The following is an 11,233-nucleotide window of genomic DNA, read 5'->3' as shown; positions in this document are numbered from 1 at the left end:
AGTGCAAGATAAAACAGCATATTGGCCTGTTTAACGCTGCATTAAATAACAATTTAATGGCTTTTAACGCGGCTGCCTCTCAACCACTCTATTCTTTCAATAGACCTTCTACTGGAGTGCAGGAGGACCATTTCATGAAGAAAACAGCGTTAAAAATGGAATTGAATCGCGGGTACAGTTAACCATCCGTTAAAATAAGTCATTTTAACGCGTTTTTTTTTTTTTTGTGTTTGTTTTGGCTTTTTTTACGCGGTGTTAAAAGAAAAAAAATAAATAAATCTCGCAGTCAATTGAATTTCCTCCTCTGAGTGATTTTTGCCTCTCAAAGGGCATATGGAAATAGGTGGCTCAGTGGTTAGCATTGCTGTCTCCCAGCTCTGGGGTTCACGAACTCTATTATAACAGCACTAGCTATGGAGTTTGTATGTTCTCACCAGGCTTGCATGGGGGTGTCCCAGGTGAACTGAATCCCAACCCCCCTCAATTCCTTACAATAAGCTTTCTAACCGGTTAAAGCAGTGGATCCCAAACTTTCTTAGTTCGAGGCACCCTTAGGGTCTCCATAATTTTTTCAAGGCACCCCTAAGCCAAAATAATTACCAAGTAGTCACCCACCTTAATTACCACCAGCCCTGGCCGCGGCACCTCAGGGAGCTACGGCAACCAGTTTGGGAACCACTGGGTTAAAGTATAAATTCTCTAGTTTTCTGAATTGCAACAGAACAATTAGAAGTGGTGATGGGTAATGCCATCTTCTCATTTACAGCAGTTACAAAGTATGCAATCATTTTATTAACATTCAAAATTTGAATTGAGATTTGTAAATAGATACAGGGGGAGGAGGGGGGGGGCATGACCAGACAATGCTGCTGTGTGTGCAGCTAAAGATTGTTCTCTTACTATACTTCAATCTCCTCCTGTTAAAACCTAGTATCTGGGTTTTTAAATGTCTGTTTCCCGCGTTTTCATGCACTTCCGCCCATATAAGCCATGGTGTCCATAGCAACGCCCTTATCTTATATGGCTGATCGGATTAGTAGGCTCCTTGTGTCTATGGGCACCTATGGGACCCGCTTTAACTTTTATTCTTACATTGAAGGTCTTTCTTACATGAAATATTTGCCCCTTCTCCGCCCGCCCCAGTGTCTGCCGGGAGTTGTAGTTCATTCATTTCCGCCTTTTTGTGCCTACAAACAACAGAATGCCCGGCATGCATTGCCCGCCTCTACCTGCTTCGCGCGCGCGGCGCTCCTGGGAGTTGTAGTTTCATCCCGCGCCTCGTACAATTGTCTGCGGAGCCTACGTGCACTCGGGCTCCCAGCGTGCTCCACGCCCTTCCAGCGGCCCCACCCCTCCCTGTCATCGCCGCCGCGGGGCACGCCGGCCGTTGTAGTCTAGCCGAGATCGCCTGTGATTGGTGGAGGCGGCCGTGAAGCACGGCACGGACTCGGTTTCCCAGAGAGCCGCGCGGCGCGGCCTGGAGCCCTGGGACGGGAGAGAGAGTGTGTGTGGCGGCCGCGGGGAGGGAGCCGCTGAGCCCGGCACCATTCAGCGACTGTACGCCTCGCTCCTCAGCATGAGCGGCGCCAACCGGGCCCGGCCCGATTCCTTCGGTGACCAGGGTCAGGCTGGGGCTGCCAAGGGGCCCGTGTCCGGGGGAGCTGCGGGGAGCGGTCCATCTGTGCCCGGGGGCTTCAGCGCCATCAAACTGGGCAGTGAGTACCTGAGACTTGGGGGGGTACCAACATGGCGGCCGGGTGGGGGTGTCTGAGGGTCTAATACAGACCCTGGGGGTAATTATATAACTGCACAGGGTTAATCCCCCCACCCCTCCCCCCTCCCACCACTGCAGCCAGCTCAGGGGGTTATTATCGGTGATTTACCCCCAGTCTGCACAAGGGTATAAGCAGGAATACCTTGTCCTCAGGTCACTAATCTCTCAGTAATGCACTTTATATAGCCCTGCTTGCATTTCCTTGATCCCAGCTTTATACACAAGGACTGTGCTGGGGGGGAGGGGGCCATAGTGTCACCTAGGTGCATCCTGTAGGTGAGGACTGAGCCCTTTATAGTGTTACCAAGGAGTGGTGTAAGGATCATTTATGGCTGCTTCCCAGTAATCTCTGATAAACTAGTTTAAGAAGAAATGGCATAATTACATACAAGATCAGGATATCTATGTAATCTGTGGTGGGTTACATCAGATGTACTTGATGACCTTAGTGTAAATCTGCAGTCAGAATAAAATAAAGTTGGTCTCCCAGGTCTTTGTAACGCTGTAAACACTGTTTCTTATAGTGCACATTACCAATGGCTTTATAAAAAGTACCATGACATTTTACAAAGACCAAGTCGTAGAGTTAGGCTATGTATGTAATGGAGATGTGGTTGGAGACTGAAATATATACGTCAGCAAGAAAATGAATTTCTTTTGTTGTGGCAATATACGAATGCTGAGCAGACATTACAGGGTCCTTTTAAAGGAGATGTATATTAGATTTGGAATTTTGCTGTTTCATAATGTACGTCTCCCTTAAGACTTGCATAGCTAATGGCGTAGAGCATATGAAGCGGCTCTTGCAGTAAGCATTTCTTGTAGTGGTTAATGCTAAATTGGGTGGTCAAAATTTATCTGAACACTTTTTCTAAATGGCCTAGCTTTATATTGGATGCATATGACTTGTAACCTCATGGGACTTTTAAATACAAAAAAAATGTAAACCAAACTTCTGTGTTGCTAGGAGACAATGGTAAAGTGACTACAGTAGTGGCCACTCCTGGTCAGGGTCCTGACCGTCCGCAGGAAGTGTCCTACACGGACATTAAAGTCATTGGCAATGGATCCTTTGGTGTGGTGTACCAGGCAAGGCTCGTGGACTGTGGAGAGATGGTGGCTATAAAAAAGGTGTTGCAGGACAAGAGATTTAAGGTAATAAATTGAAGGGGGAGGGGGATAAAGCTGATCTCGAGTAACCCATTTTTCGTGAGTGATTTTACTTTGAATATTGTGAGCAGTGCTTTTGCAAAATGAGCATAAAATCCTATTATCTTGACACACTGGTCTCCAATTATTAAGTTCTTTTTTTTTTTTTTTTGCAGGGCTTTAATTATTTTTAAATGAACTGCTTTTGCCAAGTTTGCTACTCTTGTCATTTCAGTAATTCGCTTTTGATTAGCTTCTATTCACTGTTTAATGCGGGTTATAACTCTCTAGGAGATGAATGCCTAAAAGCTACATGATTGAGTTTTAAAAGTGCATTAATCAATGAAAAAAAGTATTATGACCTCTATGATGCTGTGGATATATTTGGGCTAGTTTAAATGTAGTCTAGATACCTGCTAAGTGGTTCTGACTCTCTCGGTATTCTGACTACAGTCAGCATAATCTAAGACCATACAACCACTCTTCCGTTATGGTCATGTCTTATTTAGATTTAATTTCCAATGTATGACAGTAAATGTATTAAGTAATTTGCACCTATGCACAGATAAAATGCATTATGAGGTTCCTTTCTCAAAAGCATTTCATTTTAAGTTCATGCAAAGTGTTTCACTGCAAGACTATTTTGCAATAGTTTTTATTCCTCCCCAAGACTTGGGTGCTTCATGTCTATTCTGTTATAGAAAGTGTATTTTGTTGCAACAGCCTGAAATTGCATCTTGCTTACACTATGGTCTCTAATCTAAATATTCAGTACTGCGCAGCCATACTCGTGGACAAGGCTACCTGATTGGTAGTTCTTTTACAGCAAACAGGTTAGGATATTGATGTGCGCAGCCAGTCTTGCAGGCAAGGTTTACTAGAAAGAACCAGAAGTTTAGGCTGGCATCCCTGTTCTTTAGATTAGTAACATAACAGGTTATGTTGGTAAAGGTAAGAGTAATTGTTCAATGTCAAACAATGATCCTTTTGTTTAGAATGCATTATGTAACAGTTTCCATAAATAAAAGCACTAGCAAAGACTACACAGTATAAGACAATCCTTTTTTACATACTTGATGTCCACCAATGTATTGTTCACTGGTCATCTGGTATTAACTGATTATGTTCTTAAAGACAATATGTAGCGAAGTTCCTCGGGAACAGTCAAAGTCACTCCGCAGTGATCGAACATCAGATTTTGCCTTGCATACGCACATACCTCCATATACCCATACAGATTGATGAGATTGGTACTCTAGTTTACCTTTAAGGGATCACCCTTCCAAATTCAAACACTCCTTCCAGCCAGATGGACAGACTGATGTAGTATAGCCTCCTCCTGGGTTGAAAGAAGTGGACAGAGCAATTGGTGGTTTTGGAATAGTGCACAAGGGCTTCACGTATTGGTCATGAGATGACCTTAACACCTAGGCATCGTAGCCTGCTCCATGGGAGGTCAGAGTGCTGTCTCGGACACTAGAAGAAGAAAATCTAGTGACCTTGTGACTTTTTTGAAGGTCACATACAGCCTCTCCCTGTTGCCCGTCGGTAAGTTCTACAAATTTATTTGAATAAATACGATCGGTGTCAAAAATCAAGAGCTCTTGAATTCAACGTGTTTTTTTTTTGTTTGTTTTTGTTTTTGGTTTTTTTGGATCTCTGATCGGTAACATTGTTTAACTTTTTTTTTGTTTTTTTTTTCTCCCTTCTATTCCCAGAATCGTGAACTTCAGATCATGCGCAGACTGGATCATTGTAATATTGTGCGTCTACGATATTTCTTCTACTCCAGTGGAGAGAAGGTCAGACCACCCTCTGTACCGTAGTTCCTCTGTTAAAATGCCTTCTGTTATGTTGACGTTCTGACTTATTTGTTTTAAGTTTTTACTACACTGTTTATAGATCTACAGACTCTCTTGCTTTGACGTGACTTAATGTTTTTGTGATGGTTCTGATTTTTTTGCCTTTTATTTGATGTCGGTTTTATTTTCTTTAGAAAGATGAAGTTTATTTAAATCTGGTCCTGGATTTTGTCCCGGAAACGGTCTATCGCGTTGCTAGGCACTTTGCAAAAGCCAAATCCACTCTGCCGTCCATCTATGTGAAGGTGAGAAGAGTTTGGGTATTTGATAGTGTTCCTATTGGTTCAGAGGGTTAACGTGTTCTTGTACCGTCTCCCAGGTGTACATGTATCAGCTATTCCGAAGTCTGGCTTATATCCACTCTCAAGGCGTCTGCCACAGGGATATCAAGCCACAGAACCTACTGGTTGATCCAGACACTGCGGTACTTAAACTTTGTGACTTTGGCAGGTACGGCTCTATGTGTTTATCGCAAGATCTCTGGTATATTGCGGGAGTTGGCTGTGAGAATTTTGCATATGGGATTCTGAGAAGTTGTACCGCTGTGTTGCCTTTCCTTAGAAGATCTCTGTACAAAACTCTCTATTTTACAGCGCAAAACAGCTGGTGCGTGGGGAGCCGAATGTGTCCTATATCTGTTCCCGATATTACAGAGCACCAGAGCTCATATTTGGAGCCACAGATTATACTGCAAACATTGGTACGTTGATGGTGTTAACTTGCTCTGGGGGTGTACGTGTGGTTAGTTTGGTTGTTCTCTTAGCAGGCGATGACGCTTTTAAATGTTTTCTTTCTGTTCCAGACATATGGTCAGCGGGCTGCGTCCTTGCAGAGCTTCTCCTGGGTCAGCCCATATTCCCAGGAGACAGCGGCGTGGATCAGTTGGTAGAGATAATCAAGGTGCGTTGGCCGGTCAGCTTTTTGTGAAGGTCATTTGAGGGACGGCAGTGGGAATTGAGGCTGATCTTGTCTTATACCCTATTAAAGTATTTTAATTTTTGCTATCTCCTGGAAACTTTTACATAACCCGAGGGCATGTGTCATCAGCTATTTATATAGCGCCGCTAATTCCGGAGCGATGTACAGATGCCTCGCTTTGCACTGAGAATTTAGGCATGTATGATAACTGTCCTACAGGTTTGTTTGTTCAGTGATAATGAAATAATGTAGTTCTGGATAATATAATCCTAAAAGGTGGCCTGGCTTTATGAGAACATTTTGTCTGAGTTACTACTGAGCTGGCAATGCTAATAAACATATGATCCGAACTTCTTCTAAATTAGATTGTTTGCTCATATTAATCTCGGTATGTGCAGGTTATGTGATCTGATCTGTCAAGTATGTAATCTGGTCACCCACATGTGCAGCCAAATTGGACAAGTAGCTCATACAGGGGAAACTGTAGCTTTAGCAGGAAGTCATTTTTTTCAGTAACTTATTTTAGACAGGCTTGGGCAACCTATATCTGTCCTTCTGTGGAGCTAAAAGTCCCAGCTTGCCTTAATACACTACATTTTCTTTAAGACACGTAATATGCTGTATGTTTGACTACAATAAGGGTGTGGTGTGTACACTCCTGAGGCCTTTTGATGTGTAAAGGGAATATTGTGAATATATATGCCCTCTCTCCGATGAGTAGGGGACTACATTCATTAAGGGTTACATCTTTGCAGACTTCTAATTCCGAGTGAGTGGGTTCTGCTAAATGTTTCCCATGTAGGAGGAACAAGTGTTAGGAATTGTGTAGAATGCAGAAGAGACCACCCAGATTGGGGTTGACTGATTAATATAACGTGGCTTCGGTTTGGGAAACTCATGGGCTTGTTCTCTACAGGTTCTAGGAACGCCCACGAGGGAGCAAATCCGAGAGATGAATCCAAATTATACAGAGTTCAAGTTCCCACAAATTAAAGCACATCCCTGGACAAAGGTAGGTAACCCAGCATTGGTCCTGTGATACCCACCGCTATAAAGCTGCTGTATTCTCACGGTTCTCTCCTCCGACCATGCAGGTCTTTAAGCCCCGTACCTCTCCCGAAGCCATCACATTGTGCAGCCGGCTTTTGGAGTACACCCCAGACACTCGCCTCTCCCCGCTACAAGCCTGTGCACACTCCTTCTTTGACGAGCTCCGTGACCCCAACACGCGTCTCCCGAGTGGCAGAGAGTTGCCTCCCATCTTCAATTTCAGTTCTGTAGGTGAGAGTGTGGTGCAGAGACTGTCTTGCTAAGCGATGGTTACTGTTGGTGCTGGATACATCTGTATAAAGTTTGTACGCAGCGCCGGTCTTGTCTACCAGTTCAACCTTTTCCCTTGTCCTTCGCAGAACTCTCCATTCAGCCATCACTGAACACCGTCCTTATTCCTTCCCATCTGCAGCAGTCTCATTTGCATGGTAGGTGGATGGGCGCGGTTGGGCAACACTTTAAGCCTCCAGTGTACAATAATAATGCGGGGTTGAGGATACACTGTAGAATCTAATGAGATCTACTATAAGGATGTCTAGATTAGTGTTTCCATATACGGTGACTGGTAGCTTGTGGGCTCTTTAGTTAGGGGGGTTGTTTGTCGTAACTGGATTCTATTGGCATGCCTGGTATTAAAGTGGGCACATGATGTGGTTTTATATTTTTCGTTTTGGCCTGACTCTGTGCTTTTCTAATAGGTGAGGGGAGACCTGGATCAGACAGACTCAAAACCAGCGATGTGGCAGATCTCGGCACCTCCTGAGGACCCATCCCCCCTCTCCCCCATTTCATCCGTGCTCCTCTCCCTTTCCCAGCTGACACTTGGTGTGTGAGATGAGTTTGGTTCATGGGGGGAATCTCTTCACTTTTCCCATCTTCAGCTCCAGTCACTGACTTTTTGATGATCAGTTGCGATTTGGTCATCCGCAAGTGGGTCTTTGTTGGTCCTACCCCCAAGTTTATCGTTCAAATGTCCACGGATCCCTCTAACTGCACAGAAGCCAAAATGCCTGTAACACTGTAGAGAACTGCTCTGGATATCTCCAAAAATTGGGGTGAAGATAGAGGTATCACGGGAATCTAAAACCTTTGCCCCCCTCCTTTAGATGTCTGAGTAGGGGGGCTGCCTCCCAGAGAGGGGGAATTTATTCCCCCAACAGGCTTCTAGCCTGTCGTGTTGATCATGTCAAAGTGTTTGAAGCAATGATACGTTTTATCTTGTATCTTATTTTTTATTTTTTTGTAATTGAAAGCCACCCCAACCCAAAATTTCCCCCAACTAAATCACTGCTCCTCCACCACTGTTCCTTAATAAGATAACGTAGAGATGTAAGTATTATACCTTATACACAGAGATGATCCCTCCCAGTGTTCCAGATACAGTTAACCTTTGAAAACACAATCCTTGACCCTGCTGCACGTTCTGGGGTGTTGTATTGGGGAAGTGGAGGTGAAGTGTGAGAACTGGCTTAGGAGACAACAAACAACCTCTCGAACTGTATGTTGTGTAACATTGTCTGTGCTGCTGCAACCTCCCATTACTGCACTACAGGATGTCTACACAGTACCTATTCTGCACAGGCTTACGTAGAATAGGCGGACCTTTAATAAAGTTGTCAACTTGTCTTAGGAACACGCTAGTTTTAGGTTTGTCAGTGTAATGGTGCATAGTAAGACCATTGTGGTTCATTATCTGTATGCGATTCCTGCTTGGTGCAAATGGAGGTTTGGCTGCTTTACACACGACTAGCTGAGAAAAGGGACTACTCGCTTGAGCGACCTAGTACCTTAGTACAGTCCAGGGCAATAGTAAATTGCTCTTTGAAAACTCACTTATCTTGTCTCTCTGTTGTGACATTCTTTGCATAGATTTTTGTATATGGACTTAAGGCAGCGTGTCGCTCCAGCTTTATAGAACAGGTTCCAACGTTCCTTGCCAGTCGAGCAGATGGGGTAGAACTACAAGTTCCAGCATACCCCAACTGGAAACACCATATATTTTTTTTATTCTTTTTTTCTTCACTAGACTTTAAAGCTGTCGCCATAACTCCTGGCTACACTAAGAAGTGATGGAGATGTAGTAGTCTTAATTGGTGCTCTTTGTATTAGAACGTCTAGTAATGATCTAATTTCCCTGTATGCCCCCTAGCAAACTACGCCATTAAAGGCACTCCCCGTTTCATGCCTGGCTCTTTCTTGTTTACTGGTTTTAATCATAGCCAATATTTTAGCTATAATTTTTATCTTGCCAGATTTATATAAATGGTACTAGTACTGATTAGCGATCCATCATTATGACGATTTTTAGGTGTCCTTGAGCTTACAGCGTTAGACCATACAGGATTGTCATCCACGCTTATTAGTGACTCTATAATGAGCCGCCCTCGTGCTGAAAGTACCATAGTTTCACCACGTTCAGGGGGACGTTTTGGCAAAGTTGTGAAAAATAAGAATTTTTAATCCACAAATGAGAAATTTTACAATTAGTGCTGAGGCAAATCTGACTTTCTGGTTTAAAAGCTATAGCTTTGTCTTGGCGTTTTTTTAAGATGTGAACTGTTTTAAGCTTCTGTACAGATGTGTCGTTTATGTGGGATACCCATATTGGAGAGGAATACCAGTAGGTCTCCGTCTTAATCTTGCTGTCTGCTAAGCGTTTCTTCACTGACCACATTAGCGGATATACCGAAGTTTGTATTGTGAGCTATACGGCTTTTTATTCCTTAGTTAGTATCTAGGAAACATGGCCTCCCCCTCTGTTTTTAAGATCCATGATGACAGCCTGAAATAGAGATTATCGATCCCTATAGAAAATGAACATTCTATGAACGGAATGTTACCAAACCTCTGATGGGCAACGGACTTATGGTCGCCTGCGGTCTGTCGTCCGTTCTGTTAGTCTGTTTGCATAAAACAATAATGGACGTCCCATAACCCTTCCACAGCATTATAGAAATTGTGCAGCAAACTCTCCAGGTCTCCCTACCTCACGTTTTATTCCTCCCAGCTGGTTTCTCCAGTGTTGCGGTGCAAATCTCTGGCATCTGTTATGGATCAAGTGCTTACCCATTGCCTATATACAGTGGATATTTTTTTTTTAAACCAATATTCATCCTTTCATATCACTAGGAACTAGTGATACACTTGGGTGTGATAATTTTGATGCCTGGCTGGATTCTCTAGGCTCCAGTGTATTGGGCGGCTGAATATTGGTTGATCCTGTGAAAATCGCTCCCTCCGTAGTGGTTAAAAGGATTACCATAGCCAGTGACGATTGTTGGGCTTGCTGCAGTTACATTGGATCTTCTAATATGGCTGCATCGGCTACCACTAGCAGCCAACAAAAAGTTTGTCTTCAAACATAATTCATGCTCCGTTTTCTTTCTGGTTTTTTGTTTGTTTTTTTTCCAATCTGTGGGTCAAATTTGGAGTATACGCCCTGCCTTTTATTTTCTTGTAAATATATATATTTCTCATACTACAAATTCTTGTATCTGAGAATATGTAGCAATTGATTTCTTTGTAAATATGTTCATTTGTTTTTATTTTTTATTTTCTTTCTTAATGATAATGTTGAGTCCACCTTGATTTATCCCCTTCCAGTCTTCCTCCTACCCGACTCCCCATTTATTTTTATTTTTTTTCCTGTCTAAACCCCCGTCCCCCACTCCTTCCCTTTTTATTCCTGTTTTAGAATCAAGACGTGAATACTGTATTGTTGTAGAAGCAAAACAAAAAGCCAGGATGTAGTTTGATAGAAGCCCTGCCTCCTATTTCTGGGCTGCTGTGGTTTCTGGAAATGTACAGCAATCTTCAATAAATTATTGGCATGAAGAAAATTTTAGTTTCTGTTCTTGACCCTTTTCTTGTATCTGGGGTGTTCATTGTAACAACTGCCTGCTCTTTGCAGTGGTTTTCACTATCTTTACAGGTGTAGAGAAGGAACTATTGGATATTTAGAGTTAGGTTTACTGTAGACCCATCTTAACCAGCCTCTTTAACTGACCATTAATGATACAGGAAAGATGGGGGGGATGGGGGGCAGACTGTATCCAGGTCTTTAAGTTTGGTTTGTTTGTTGAGTTGTCTGGATGCCTTGTTGAAAGGAAAGAAACTGCAAAATCCTTGACCCTGCTGCACATTTGGGGGGTGGTGTGTGAAGGAGAGTGTGAGAACCTGCTTAGGAGACCACTTCTCTTACTGTATGTTGTGTAACCTGGGAGGTGTAGGGGCTACTGCGTTGAATGTGAGTAGTCCAAAACACTCTGCTAATTAGGAATATGGGGCTTTCAAGAGACCTAGCAAGAGGGGGTAAATGTATCTAGCTGAGAGTTTTCCGGCGGGTTTGAAAAACCAATCAGATTCTAGCTGTCATTTTATTTAGCACATTCAACAAAATGACAGCTAGAATCTGATTGGTTGCTGTAGGCGACATCTCCACTTTTCAAACCTGCCGGAAAACTCAGCTTGATACATTTAC

General features: G+C 43.2%; 1 protein-coding gene across 2 annotated transcripts; it reads left to right on the top strand.

The window, feature by feature from the left end:
* The first annotated feature begins 1,431 nt into the window (after positions 1 to 1,431).
* On the top strand, positions 1,432 to 10,592 carry GSK3A (glycogen synthase kinase 3 alpha). Of its 2 annotated transcripts, none has more exons than XM_075191017.1 (11): positions 1,432 to 1,715; positions 2,742 to 2,929; positions 4,642 to 4,725; positions 4,920 to 5,030; positions 5,105 to 5,235; positions 5,379 to 5,485; positions 5,588 to 5,685; positions 6,620 to 6,715; positions 6,798 to 6,984; positions 7,113 to 7,181; positions 7,452 to 10,592. In XM_075191017.1, exons 1-11 carry the CDS (start codon positions 1,577 to 1,579, stop codon positions 7,514 to 7,516), a joined length of 1,275 nt encoding a protein of 424 aa, XP_075047118.1. In that variant the 5' UTR covers positions 1,432 to 1,576; the 3' UTR covers positions 7,517 to 10,592. The 2 variants fall into 2 exon arrangements, with proteins under 2 accessions (XP_075047118.1, XP_075047117.1); XM_075191016.1 differs by having other exon boundaries at positions 1,463 to 1,715; positions 6,798 to 6,980.
* Positions 10,593 to 11,233: the final 641 nt, after the last annotated feature.

This window comes from Mixophyes fleayi, chromosome 11 (assembly GCF_038048845.1).
Source record: "Mixophyes fleayi isolate aMixFle1 chromosome 11, aMixFle1.hap1, whole genome shotgun sequence".
Classification (NCBI taxonomy): Eukaryota; Metazoa; Chordata; class Amphibia; order Anura; family Limnodynastidae; genus Mixophyes; species Mixophyes fleayi.
This window is presented reverse-complemented; position numbering and strand designations above follow the sequence as displayed.